The 14,950-nt window shown below is 39.9% G+C and overlaps 1 protein-coding gene across 1 annotated transcript in view; it reads left to right on the forward strand.

Annotated features, from left to right (window-relative positions):
* LOC139727015 (uncharacterized) overlaps positions 1–14,950 on the forward strand; it is a 51,394-nt gene that overhangs the window by 10,575 nt on the left and 25,869 nt on the right. The window contains exons 3-16 of the mRNA XM_071637996.1: positions 700–875; positions 1,306–1,657; positions 2,267–2,350; positions 3,212–3,309; positions 4,120–4,264; positions 5,194–5,307; positions 6,226–6,351; positions 7,434–7,601; positions 8,545–8,670; positions 9,118–9,285; positions 11,248–11,385; positions 12,183–12,344; positions 13,526–13,705; positions 14,480–14,559. Of these exons, the coding sequence (XP_071494097.1) occupies positions 700–875; positions 1,306–1,657; positions 2,267–2,350; positions 3,212–3,309; positions 4,120–4,264; positions 5,194–5,307; positions 6,226–6,351; positions 7,434–7,601; positions 8,545–8,670; positions 9,118–9,285; positions 11,248–11,385; positions 12,183–12,344; positions 13,526–13,705; positions 14,480–14,559 (2,117 nt within the window). The remainder of the gene's footprint in view (positions 1–699; positions 876–1,305; positions 1,658–2,266; positions 2,351–3,211; positions 3,310–4,119; positions 4,265–5,193; positions 5,308–6,225; positions 6,352–7,433; positions 7,602–8,544; positions 8,671–9,117; positions 9,286–11,247; positions 11,386–12,182; positions 12,345–13,525; positions 13,706–14,479; positions 14,560–14,950) is intronic.

Below are 14,950 nucleotides of genomic sequence, written 5' to 3' on the forward strand. Positions count from 1 at the left end.
AATTGCACAATAATTGTGTAGAAGATCATGATCCTATTTCTATCCTAGTTTTATTGGTGGTCTGATTTATTGCCCATGGTATACATTATGTGAAGCCATATTTCCAGCATTAGTAAACGGTACTGCTCTCTCAGAATAACCTGTTGCTAGGATTAGTTACCCAAGTGATTACTCCCCTCCCCCCCCCCCCCCCCCAATAAAACAAAGATCAATATTTTCTCATCAGTTCTGGTCAATTGTTTGTATAGTGTGTACTCTAATCCCTACCCATCTGGCAGAATATCACCAGAAACAACCCCCCCCCCAAAAAAAAAACAACAACAACAACAACAAACAAACAAACAAACAAACAAACAAACAAACAAACAAAAAGCATAAAAAAATAGTCATGGTTTTGTCATCAACATAATTAATGTACATCTGTTTGAAAAGGTTACCAAGAGATGATATCTAGAGCTGTAAGAGCCAAAACATAAATTAATTTTGTGTATCATATGAACAGTTATGTTTACCATATATTGTGCAACCTACATTTTGTACAATGGTAGATCCGTAGCACTTTATATATTGTTCTCTTTTACCATATGGAAGTTGAGTGTAGTATTTTATCAGTTGCCATGTATGTAGTTTGTGGTGATTTATTTCCCGTCACATCTTTTCTTATCTGTATATTTTTTATCCATTTCTTTTTTCTTTCAGAGGGAACAAGTAAGGCGAAGAGAGAAAGAAGTAGAAATTGATGTCCTGAAGAGAACTACAGGCCCAAGTCATTATGGAGGGAGTAGTACCACACCCAAAACCTCTTCCCCCTTGCATGGGAAGTTGTACGGTGATCTGCTACCTAGCAACAGTCAAGACTCTGATTCTGGTATAAGGTGAGAGAAAAAAAAAATCCAAAGGGATGGTATACTTTTGGTTGAGATGGGAATTCAGGTTTCAACTTTTTGCCAAATGATTAGAAATCGCATCTGAAATATTAAAGAGCATACAATTCTTTTACAGGAATTCAAAGTTTATTGAATGACAATTGGTTTTTAAATGGCTGAGATATCCAAAAACTAAGTAAAACAAAGTGGTCCTAATTTGTATAAAAGATGGGACCCACCTTCTATTAGGACCACCTTGTTTTTGAATATCTCAGACATGCCAAGAGCAAGTTTCATCATAAATTTTGAATTGTTGAATTTTACCTGCACACTTTGTAATACAAAAAGCCAATGTTAAGATTATACATATCTTCTTCATGACTGTGTTTATTTGATTTGTTGAGAAATGTCTTCACTTTCTATGCTTTTGGATGAGCAGCTATACAGGTTCAAGAACCAAGTCCCCTTACCACCACATGTCACCTCCCCAGCCATCCACCTCCCTCCCCCAGCTGTCCAGCAATCACATGACCCATCGGAGTCCTTCCTCTGCCCCCTTGCCACACTCCACGCGGAGCTACGGGGGAGGAGTAGGGGCGGGAAGCCTCATCGGAGTTACCAATGGGGGTGTGGGAGGGAGCATTGGAGTCGGTGGAGGTGGGAGCATTGGGGAAGACTTCTGGAATACGTCCCCCTCCTCCGTCAAGAACATGAAGGATGCCATGTATGAGAGTGAGCAGAGGAGACTGGCTTTGGTAGAGAAACTCAGAGAAGCTCATGAAACTCTACAGGTGTGTTGATTCTTCTCTTTTTTTTTCTCATTCAGTAATTATGCAAATGTACAGTTGTGGTACTCGAATATTGTAAATACACTGATTGATTATGCTTCTAGGTTCAACCAAAAAAAAGTGAAGGAGGCAAATGTGAAGACACTTAAAAACCTTAACAACCAACAAATTTAGGCAGTTTTACATAGGCCATACACTTCAGTATCATCAGAATTGATCATATTTGATAAGCTTTGAATTCATAACCTCAATTACAGGACCTTACATGACTGACCCTGAGTTACGGCTAATGTTAAAAGCATCAAGGTAATATTCCAGAACAAGCTGATATTTTTTCTCTTAATAGATGCTCTTTAGTTTTTCCATTTAATGTCTACACCTGTATAACATCATAGATTGCTTTCAGTATTCCATGGCAATTGCAGTAAGCCCTACTCTGTGAGATAATTGGGGTTTACCAGATTTGCTTTCATTATCTCACTGTTAATCTATGATCCTGTGTTAAAGTGAATGAAATCCAATCCAATTCTTGTGAGATACAGTGTATCATGTAACACTGCGCATCATCTTCTTGTTTCGCCCATGCCTGGTGCTGCATCCACTCTGGCTCAGACTCAGACGGAGAGACTGTGCAGTAATGAGAGCATGCTGAATGACACTCACCACACCCTCTCCAACCTCTCTGCAACTAATGAGGTGAGGGTTCAGGGGTGAAAGGTTTTCCTTCCTGTGCAATGTATGTCCGTAGAGGTCATAATGTTTCTCACCTTTTAATAGGACAGCCATACTCTTTCTGTGGAGAGTTAATCTTTCTTTTTTTTTCTTTCCTGGCTTTTGCCACTTACTTCATATTTTCATTCTTTTAAAGTAAATTTTATTCTTATTGGTTTTGCATATCTTCAAATTAATGCAGAGATACCAAATTCTTTGTGTTAATTGAATAAATGTGTAGATTTGGAAAAAAAAAAGTTTGACTTTTGATATATCAGGGTCCCGTTTCATAAAACTTGTTATCAGTGACAACTGCCACACTTCTATGACAAATTTGCTCTTAGCCAATCAGATGCAAGGATTTCAGTAGCTTATAACAACTATGACAACTTGTCACTGATGACAAGTTTTATGAAACGGGGCCCAGATTATTTTGTTTTCTTCAAACAGCAACTAGGCTCCCCATATATCAGTGATATATAGAGTTTAATTTACAATGTATAGCAGCTATGCTTCTGTAATACTCTCAATAAAGGGATATCTCTCAACATGAGACACACACATCTACAAAGTCTGTAGTCCATCACTGCTGTTTGTTATGCTACAGAAGATATTTTTATCTGAATTTCATCACCCAAATCTGAGATTTAACTTTGCATATGATTTTTCTTGTATCTAAAGAATGTATGTAATGATGATATTCATCTCTCTCTCTCATCTCTCTCTAAATCAATTATCTCTCAGGCATTGCAAATGAGATATATATGATTTCTCATTCGTCTGAAGAATGTATGTAATGGTATGATCAGCTCTCTCTCCTCTCTCCCTAAATCAATGATCTTTCAGGCATTGCAAAAGAGAATGGATGATCTGCAGAAGGAAAGAGACATGTCTGTTACAGACAAAATGGATTCCATCAGGAATCAAGACTTGCTTCAACAGAGGTTGGTACTGGCTGTATCTCATCATTTTCTGTCCTCTGCTCCTGAAAAGTCAATTGCACTTTCTCATTGTTCTCTGAACCATTATGTACAAATTTGTATCTGTTGTTGTACATTGTATGCGAGGTAATACTTTTCCTGACTTCATAATGTCAAAGTAACAATACATTCCTTCCTACAAATTTAATGAGAGCACTTTGGGGTTTATTTTCATTACGATGCAAATGAGGGATATTGTTTAAGCAATGACACAGCCACTTGACAGTGGTGATTAGTATTACATTTCCAGATTAGATGATCTCATAATAGTGGCTTTAAACACAACTTATCTTATAATATGTTGTGTCTAATTTTGTTCCAATCTTGATTAATTTTGTCCCTTCTGCTTTAAGAACTATTTGAATTGCAAAAGTTGCATTGCTGTAGTTTGGTGGGATGTCTGTTTATCATGATTTGTAATATTCATTGTTAGATCACTGTACACATTATTTGAAAGTCTATTATTTGTTAGATTTGTTTCTTAATTTAGCAACACATTTGAGAAAATTCAAGGTCCTGGTTTTCTGTCACATTGACAAATTTTAAATCTTTCTGATTGTGTGTGGATTTAATGAATTTAACCAATTTCATCCAACTTTCTCCAACTTAAGATATGCCATGAAATTAAGAGTTGACAATTCAATGTCAGGTTGATTATTTCTGCAGTAAAGGCGCCCCCCCCCCTCCACGATTTAATAGGTTATGTGACAATATGAAATGCCACATTTTTCTCCCCACCCACCTATGACTTCCTCCTATAATTCACCCCACCAGGATGGGGGAACTGGAGCAGGAGCTGAAGAGTCTGCGGCTGGCCCACTCATCCCTGCAGACAGAGAATCGGAAGCGGGAGTCCCTGGTAGACCAGACCTCCAGGGCCATGATGCTTCTAGAGGAGGAGAACAAGACATTCCAACAAGTGAGCTGCTAGCCTGCCTTCCAGTCTCAAGACACAATTTACAGTTTATTTCTAGCTTTTTAGATACCAGTGGTCCGTTTCATGAAGTCATCACATAAAAGTCTTTTCATGAATCTCAGAATTGCCAAAGTTGCTCATATGTAGCTAGTTAGAGAGGAGACTCTCATAGAGAGGGAGACTCCATTTCATGAAGTCTCCCACAAGTATGTCTCAGGAGCGAAAAGTCTCTCGTAAGATTTTCATGAAACGGACCCCAGGTGTTGTTGATACGCTGTAAAACCAGCAATTTTTACAAGCATGAAGCATTCATGATTTGGAAAAGTAAAATGCATGCTATAGTTTTTGTCTAAACGATGCATTGAATGCCAGTTGCCATAGCAGGAAAGTTTTATGTCGCAAAAAAAGTCATCAGCTCCAGTTTATGAAAGTTTTATGCCGAGAATCTTTCTGGTTTTACAGTATAAACACTGTCTAACCTGTCACAGGAGACTTATCTCTGTCCAAGTGTTTTCCTGGTAGTGGCAACTAAAGTCTCAAACATAGACTAACAATTAGTGTTCATGGCAACCTCTCATAGACAACCTGCCAGTGACAGTGGCTTTTCATTTTCCAGTGAGTTGCCACAAAAGAGGAATTTGGGCTGAACAGTTTTTATAGAGTATGAAATAAAGGCTATTTACCAATTTTGTATGCATATCTGGGTCCCATGTCATAAAACTTGTTATCAGTGACAACTGCCACATTTCTATGACGAATTTGCTCTTCGCCAATCAGATGCAAGGATTTCAGTAGCTTTTAACAACTATGGCAACTTGTCACTGATAACAAGTTTTAGGAAACGGGCCCTGGTCTGCATCAAGAGCTCTATATAAATAATCTCAAATACAAGGTACTTGAATTCCAAATTTCATCTGTGAATTGTTTTTCAGACTAAAGAAACCATGTTGAAGGAAGCGATGGCCCTGCGAGAGTCAATCCAGATTGCCAAGACCAAGAATGAGAAGTTGGAAGCAGAAGTCAGAGAACTAGAAAAGTTGAATGAGGTGGGTTTGGAAAGTTCCTTCAAGTTATCCAGATGTTGGTGAATTTGTGTTGCAGCATAATCAACTAAAAAAAAAAAGAAAGAAAGATAAGGAAAAACATTGAAGAGCAACACACTTGTGCTGAGAACTCATAATGGATATAATATTGATATATGACATTGATGTACAGTCGCTCTAGAATACTTTTGAAATTTCAGTGTAAATAGCCATGATGTATTTCACGTTGAAGCAGATACTTTACTTTAGAGAAACCAGAGAAAATCAGGAACTAAGTGTAATAATTCTGGAGAGGACACAGGACAAGTATACTAGCATTTGTCACTCTTCTTCCTCACTGAGTGGATTCTTAAGGTTAAAGGGCAAGCCCATAGAACTTCATCCTACTGTAGTTGAAGGGCCACACATGTGTTACATCTGGTCAGTCTGGGTGCGTTTGAGAGCTCTCCTAAAACGAACTGAACCGTACCGTACCCGCGCCAGAGGAGCTCTTGAATGCTTTGAAAGTGTATTGTACTGAGCTGAACCAAGCCAAAAGTTGACCACATGCCAATGTGCTCCAAAAGGGTACCAATAGTTCGCATGTGAAGAATGCGCGTAACATGCACATATGTCATAATGCAAAGAGTTTATTCTCTTTGTTCAGAACATCCGTAAGTAGTTCAAGCACGCCAGTTGAATGACCCTCTTGCTACAAAATGCGTGACCCCTCTACAAATAACTCACGAGGTATACTTTCTCAACAGAGCGCTCGAACGCTCCAAATCTGGCACAGTTCAGTACGGTGCGCTTTGGTTCAGTTCACATTGGTTTCCTTTAGAGTACTCAAATGCACCCTACATATGAGGAATACGTCAAAAGAATAAATGAATGGGTGCATGTTTGCATGAATTGATCGATGCGTTCCCTGTGTGATGACAGAGCCGAGAGATGCTGGCAGCACGTAACACAGAGCTCAATGCGTACCTCATGGATGAGAGAAGACATGTGGCTGAGCTGGAGCATCATCTAGAGCTTGTCAAAGCTGACTTGATGAAGACCAGTGAGGTGAGAGGCGTAAAACAACATTTTATTCTTCCCTTTGTGACCTTTTTGACACTGCCTGAATGCCAAATATATGATTGTGGATATTGACAAAAATGCCCTTTGATCACAAAATTACACCAACTTTGATTAAGAAGTAAAGAGTAATTCCAACGGTGAAACATGAAGTTACTATTTTCAATGGTATTTGATTTAGTCATCATCTGATTTTCTGCATACTCATTGATACTGTAGGTAATCGTATTATTGAGTCCAACAAAACCCAACCCTGGTACAGTGCACACCCATTATAAAACGAACACGGTTATAACGAAATTGTCGTTACAACGAAGTAAAAATTCAGGCCACAACATTACCACTCTATGTACTTTTATTGTCTATTTGTTCGGTTATAACAAGGTTTTGATATAACAAAAGAAAACTGCAGGTCCCAAGGACTTTGATGTAACGGGAATCCACTGTATTTCAAATTGATGAATTGCCAGCCTTTTCATATTGCTTATTAAATTTCTGTGCAGAGAATAGTCGTTCCTGTTTGTACTTAAAGCCACATAGCTGTTGCATAAGTCAGCAATTTCAGCATAAGTCAGGAATTTAGTAAAGACATATAAGGGACTACTAAACACTACAGCAGATAAAAAGAGTTGTTCTTCTTGTGATTGGAAACCCTGGGAGATGCAGTGCACATAACTATTAGTTCCCCAGAGAGTAGTGTTGATGTCATGCCCATATGATAACAACTTTAAAGAATGCTACAGAAGCTTGCACCAGTTGGGAAAAGATTATATCACAACAAAGACTAAAGCTTCAACCATCCTTTCCAGTCAATAAAGGTTGGTTGAAGCAGTAATAATTGTTGTGATAAACTTTAAAGAAACAGTATGAGACTGGTGGAAAAACTTGCGGGCTATAGCTGCAAAGTCTGATAACCTGTTGAGGACAAGTCCCGAGTATGCTCAGGCAAGTGTCTATGGGAAATGCGTGTTGTAACAAAATCAACCCGTCCTCAACGGATTAATGGGATGACTCGAGGATTGTCACATGGTAAATCCACGTTGCCCTCTCTCCTTCCTCTCCATCCCAAGGAACGGGAGGTGTTCCAGAACAGGGCCATACAGCTGGAGGATAAGTGCTCTGACCTCAACGCCCGCTGCGTCAGCTCGGCCGCCTCCAAGGAGAGGTTGATGCAGGAGAAGTTGGACCTCCAGCAAGCTCTCAACCAGACCAGTCATGAGAAAGAAGACATCATCAAGGTACGTCAGTGAGTGGGAGATGAGTACTGATCTGTCTCTTGCTTTTGAATTCTAGCTCTCCTCCTTCTCTTTATCTCTCTCTCTCATTCTCTCTCTGCCTGCCTCTCCTCTTTCTTTTCCTCTCTTTCTGTCAGTCTATATCTCAGTCTGTGGAAGAAGGCCTTCTTTTGGTTATATATTTTATGAGAGATTTATCTCTCAAAGTTCCATGGGTGACATATATATTTTTTGCCTTAGTATCCTTCATCAAAGCTTGATTAACTTTACTCACATACTTAAAATTTGATATCATGATTGTAACAGTTACATATTGTCGCTGGGGCAACAAGACCATGTACCGGTATCTACAAAATGTCAAATGTGCAGGAGAGAAAAAACACAACAACATGGCAGCCAAAGCATTATATCAAATGGGATAACTTTTCCTTTGACATGCCGTGGTGGCTTCATTTTTGGGAGGTAAGACAGCTAGGATTTGGACGGGACATCACCTACCTGATTATCTGACTATTTATCCAAAAACCCATTTTCACCAAAATTTTAGATCCAAGGTCTTGTCACCCCAGCAATGATGTAAATATCCGTCCATGTCTGAAAGAATGCTGAACATTTAAACAGATGTTTAGTTTACCTAGGTGAGATTGTTTTTTGAGGTAAAAAGACAGATTCTATGCATGAATGTCAAGGTGTTGGGTTGATGAGGTTTTCATGCCATAATCTTAGGGGCACAAATGTTCCTTTATATTGTCTTCCCAAGGAGTGTTAGATGAAGGTACGACTTTGTAACATACTTTCTGGTTGTACTCCCGAACACAAGTTATGGTGCTCTTCTTAGGAGCACTAGTTAGTCTCATTCAAACCTAAACATGGTATCAAAATTGATGACCAGTGTGCCCTTGATGTTATGCATCTGCCTAGTGACTGTGTCTGTTGTCCCCTTTAGGTCAAGCAGGATATTGATGGTCAGTTGACGCAGGCCCAGCTGGCTGTCACCCAGCATAAACTCATGGTGGATAAGAAGGAGGAGGAGTTGGAGAGACTAGAGGAGGAACTGAATGCCACTAAGAAGGTAAGCCATCTAAATCTCTTTCCAAATTTCTTACAGGCCATAACTTGCCTCAATATTTCATTTAACATTTTCTGATGTGCAGACGAGGGAATACTAAGCACAATTTTCTATATGATTGCGTGTGAATAGATACAGAGATGCCAGCTGTTATGTTTTTTGCAGCATTTTGCACGATTTTTTTTTTGCCAAAAATATTTCAGGTTTCATGAAAAATATGTTTTTCACTATTACTACCCATGTCTGTTGCAGGAAATACTGGTTTTTCACAAGAAAATACACCTCTCTTTTAGCCCTCAGAATACTGAAATGCCTTTTGCAAGGCTAGTTTCTCTGTGGATACTGCCAGTTACTTTTCATTTTTAATAAATGACTATTGTAAATGAGAATGTGGTATTAAGAGTGGCAAATGAATGACTGAAATCTCTGACATGGCTCTTGGTGTATTAGGTGAGTGAGGTGCTGTCAACGGAACTCTCGTTGCTGAAGACGAACCAGGAGCGCCTACAGGAGGAGCTGAAGAACACAGGAGCCGACAAGCGCTCCATCGCCCAGCAGCAGGCCTACTGGGAGGGGGAAGCCAGGAGAATTGCAGGGGAGAGGGACACCCTGACCAAGGTGAGTGGTCTGCTTCTCTTTTCTCTGAAGAGGCTCAATTACTTTGTGCATTGTTCTAAAAGACAATTGAAATAGGGAAACAATGATACCGGGGCCTGTTCCTGGTCCCCCTAGGTATATTTAATAAGCGCGGTCAGACTGGCAAAAGATTGAGAAGTTTAAGATCGCGAAGTTTGGGCCATTGGTACGCGTGCAAGCAAGAGTGCGCCGTCCGATGGTTAGTGATTGTGACGTAACAAAGCACATCTGTACATTACAATGGCCTCGCGCTTCGGAGACACCGCCCGCAAACAGATCGAGTAGTTTCGCGGGAAGTTTCGTGGGAAGTTTGCGGTCACACTGGCAAAACTTCGAGATCTTAAACTTTGCGATCTTTTGCCAGTCTGACCGCGCCTATAGTTTCTTTGCTGACCTACCATAAAAGGAGCACCACTCTGCAGGAAGATTACACCGAGGTCAATGATATCTTGGAATGCAGCTGAGTGTGAAGCCCTTCAGGGCTCTTGTTAGAAATGACCAATGGGTAGTTATAGCATTGATCTCTGAATATCTTTATTATACCCCCGCCAAACGAAGTTTGAAGGGGGTATATAGGAATCAGCGGACGGGCGGTCGGTCGGGTGGTCGGGCGGGCGGTCGGTCGGGTGGTCGGGCGGGCGGTCGGTCGGGCGGTCGGGCGGTCGGGCGGTCGGTCCGTTGCAAATCTTGCGTCGCGAACTACTTCCTCAGTTTTTAACCGATTCCCATAAAACTTGGCACAGATGTGTGCCTTGGGTTGTAGATGTGCAAGACGTATTTTTTGACAATACCCAAAAGTACGTTGCCATGGTAACGGCATATTATGGGCAAAAATGGGTACAAATCTTGCGTCGCGAACTCCTCCCACAGTTTTTGATCAATTTTTATGAAATTAGGTACAGATGTTCATCTGAATATGTTAATGTGCAAGACACATATTTCCGCAGTGGCAAAAAGTGCGTTGCCATGGTAACGGCATGTTATTGGTAAAATATAGGGCAAAATGCTTCATGGCAAAACTGCTTCATCAGTGTTCTTCCAATTCTCATGGAATTCATATTGAATGTTTGTCTTAGGATATAGGTCAGCATGACACATTTCTTGACAGTGACAAAAAGTATGTTGCCATGGTAACAGCTCACATATTATGAGCCAAAATGATGGAAAATTTTGTGTTGCAAACTACTTCCTCAGTTTTTGCCCAATTTCCATGAAACTTGGTACATATGTGTGCCTTTGGTTGTAGATGTGCAAGACGCATTTTTCGACAATACCCGAAAGTACGTTGCCATGGTAACGGCATATTAATGGCAGAAGATCAAGGAAAGATCTTGCGGATTTAACTACTTCCTCAGTTTTTTGACCAAAGCTTATGAAATGTTGTTTTGACCAAAGCTTATGAAATGTTGTTTGGCGGGGGTATAACCAGTCGCTGTAGCGACATTTCTAGTTTTTTGATGGAGTAATTTGTGATCATTATTGCCTACAGGGTTGTTGTGGGAGAAGGGCTCACACGGCCTATGTAGGAAATGTCTATGTTGAAATCTCACTGAGTGTATGCCATCATGCGTATAAAGCCATAGATTTCAACTTAAGTTCTATTACTGTACTCACAGCCCAGTCTAATTGAGTTAAGCATTTACTGAGATATGCCAATTCAATGTCGCAAATCAAGCCTCAGAAGTTGAATTCTGGAAGAAATGACTCTGGAAGATGCCCACAACGATAGAATTCTTTAGTTATTACCATGATGTCTTATTTGTCATACATAGTGTCTGCTGAAAGATTTAGATATAAGGTATGTGTTTCTGTAAATTACCAGGTATGCGACAGATAACTCAGATAAGAAGTGAAAGTACCTTTACACATGTATCCACAGTATTGCAAATACACTGGACAGTCATTCACTTGAACACACCCCTGTGATGTGGTTTTTTCCACCAGGCTATTGAGCAGCTAAAGGCAGACTTCCAGAGGGAGAAAGAACAGTATGAGGAACAGCTGCAGTCTGTGCGAGAGAGTGCCAGGGAGGCACGCAGTGAGAAGACCAAGTCATCTTCAAAGGCCCAGGAACTAGAGACGGTGAGTTAGCGTTTGATAACCATAGAATTGGCCATGGACTTGATAATTTTTCAATCAACGGCAAGATGACAAGGGTTACACACAATCAGTAGGTGAGAAGTAATAGTTGGCACTTTAACTCCACTGAATCTTCAAAGGAGTGAAATGCCTTCACTTCTGTCAATATCTTTAGCAGCAGCTTTATGAGCTGAGAAAGCCTGTGATAAACCTGACCTGTTTTGGTCTGCAATGACTAATAATAGCAAATTGTTGTGTGAGTAATTCCCAGAGCATGAGACTTTTGGCAATTATCTTGTTCCCCTGTGTTTTCTGTAGCCATACCTGTTTTTGAATCATGTATGACTTATTTCTCTGGAGTATGCTTCCATAAGATCAACCATGAACAAATGGATGAATGAATGAAAGGATGCATGAATGGATGGATACATGAATGGATGAATGTATGAATGAATGAATGAATGAATGGATGGATGGATGGATGAGTGAATGACTGAAGTGATGGATGAATGAATGGACAAATGGATGGATGAATGTATTAATGGTTGAATGACTTGATGGATGAATGAATGAATGGATAGATAGATGGGTGAACGAGTGGACAAATGAATGGATGGACGGACGAGCAAGTGAACAAATGGATGAATGGATGAATAAATAGATGAATGAATGGATAATTGAGTAAATGAATGGATTTATGAATGAATGGCTGGATGAAGGGATGGATGATTTAATGGATGTATGGGTGAATGGTTCACCGATTCATTATGTTGCTGCATCCCTCTTCCCACATCCCCTAGATGCTTCACCGTGCCAACGAGGACCTGAAGGATGCCACCCTGAAGCAGCAGAAGGAGGAGGAGGAGTGGAAGTCCTCCTGTGACCGCCTCTCCAGCAGTCTGGCACTCAAGGAGAAGGAATCCATCTCACTCAAGGACAAGCTCAGGGAAGCCAATGAACAGGTGGGTGCTGTAACAAGGTTTGCACGTCATCATCATCAACATCATCATCATCCAGTTTTGATTTGAGTTTGCCCCCTATAATGGGGGTGGCTGGATTTACCTCATTCTAACAGCAACTGCTCTCTCACCTTTTCCCTATCTTGCCCAATTTGGGGCATCCTCCTTCCTCAAGCCATCATTGCCAAGCTCTATGTTCACCTCTCTTCCATGTTTTCTTTGATCATCTTTGCTTTTGTGGCTCATTCAGTTTAAACTCCAGCACTTTCCTCAGAACACGATTATCATCCCTCCCCAACACACGCCTGCACATGTACATTACAAAAACCAATCCAAAGGTATGACACATTAAGCAACAGGCATTACTACATCATGATTGTATGGCACTTTCAATTTCAGTGCTAATATGTAGGTGAAAATAATGGTATTAGAGTAAGGAGAAGAAATATTTTTGTCTTTAATTACTTCCCCTCCCACTACCATTGCTAAAGATGTCCTTATGTGGTCATTTCAATTAATTTTGTTTGTACAGTAATTATACCTGATTGATTAGTTCATGCAGGAGTAGAGAACACATTATAATTTTCATGCTGTTTAATTGGTAGGACATTGAAACCTTTGTTAGTGACCTACTGGTATTTACCAATTAGTATTATTTTTCAAGTAAGTGACATACACATTTTTTTTTTTTTTTGATTTCCTCTTTTGCAGATGATCAAAAATTAATACACACACATGCACAAACAAAAAGTAGACATGATGCAACTTAGTTGTCTTCAAATGAATGCCATTACCTGGTGATAAGAATAAAAATATGTGATTTTGGAGCAATATGACTACATAGCATGAAGATATCCCATTCCTGTTCATTTCCTCATTGATGTGAAATTGTGGTGAAATTGTGCATGCCTTGATAGATCTAAGACTCTTCTGTGGAAACACTTGATGTGCTCCTTGCTATGGTTGTGTTGAGAATGAATTCCTATGAAGGATGAATGAATGAATGAATGAATGAATGAATGAATGAATGAATGAATGAATGAATGAATGAATGAATGAATGAATGAATGAATGAATGATGGATGAATGAATGAAAGAATGAATGAATGAATGATAAATGAATGAATGATTGCCAATGCCAATGGACTCTGATAGTGTTATACACTTCTTCCACCACCTGCCAGATATCAGTGCTGAAATCAGAGATGCAGTCCCTGCAATCCTCCCTGGAGGAGCTCGCCGTGGTGAGAGAGACAGCCCAGGAGCTGGAGGAGGAGAACAAACGGCTGGCCAAGGAGCACGGAGAGGACCAGCAGGTCATCCAACTCCTGGAGATGCAGAAGTCCATCTTGTCCAAGAACCAGGTCAGCATCAGGCCTACAGACAAAAACTTGTGTGTACATTTGACTTGTTTTGTGAACCTCGGTTTTTTTGCAAAATTTACAAAAGTTTCATGTGCATAAAAAAATTCTAGCTTTGTAGCATAGGCCTTAGTACAGGACTAGGTAAAAGCCTAGGCCAGTGCCATACCCAGTTTGGAGTAAGGCCTGAGCTGTTTTGGCATTCAGTTACTAATGCTGAGAAGCCTAGACTGGTCGTATAGCCCTATCTGTTGTTTATTTACATATTACCCATTTTCCCATTCATTTCACCACAGTCAAAGTATTCATTATCTTGCTTTACTTTCATTTGTTTGGTAAGTCTATAACACACATATATCATACTTGCAGGTAAACGTAAATGAGAACTCCAAATATTATTCACACTGTGACTGCAGATTAGACATATCAAATGACATCATGCAAAATCACAGTTCACAGTCAAATGTAAAGGATGGAAACATAAGATGAAATGTGAGAAATGTTGTTTTCTCATTGCAAAACCTGGGTGTAAAATGATCCGCAATATTAACATGATATTCTGCTGACAGCTGCGATCAACAGTCATCTGGAGGTGTTGGTTTTGCAGTCGAATGAAGTGCTCAAAACAAGGTCAGCTACAGTCTGTATTTAACCCGTTGAAAAGGGGTCCTGAGTATACTTGGGGGAAGTGTATATGGGAAATGCATGTTCTCAAAGGGTTGATATGTGTATGCATGTGGAATATTCAGCAGAGTAAATTCTGTTTGTGATTTACAGACGACCGGTGTCCCCAAGCAAGCTGCTGAGAAGCTACAAGCTGAGATTGATCATCTCAAGGCTGAACTTGGTCTTTCAGAGTAAGTGTTATGTGGAAAGTCCTTCCCAGAATGCCGTCTGTTCACTTTGACTTGGAAGAGACAAATGATAATATTATGGATTTCCATTTCTCATGGACTTGTGTACATTGTATTTGATATATACATATCAGATTGACCTCATTGTTGTGTATCCTTATTATTAGCTACAACGATACAGGTGATACAGACAAAAAATGACTCCTAATGTTCCTAACATTCATAGCACAATGTGCAAAATGTTCATGCATTGTACTGTATTTACAGCAAATGACACTTAAGTTAGGTGTTTCATCGTAACATACTTCTGATAAGTCAAAGAGGTATGGTATTTATCAACTGATAAATTTGCAGGAATATGTTCGCACTGTTTGGGAGCAAATTAGCCTGAGTG

The sequence above is a fragment of the Diadema antillarum genome, unplaced genomic scaffold, assembly GCF_040938485.1.
Source record: "Diadema antillarum isolate AM-2024a unplaced genomic scaffold, OU_Dant_1.0 seq00000111_RagTag, whole genome shotgun sequence".
NCBI classification, from domain to species: Eukaryota; Metazoa; Echinodermata; class Echinoidea; order Diadematoida; family Diadematidae; genus Diadema; species Diadema antillarum.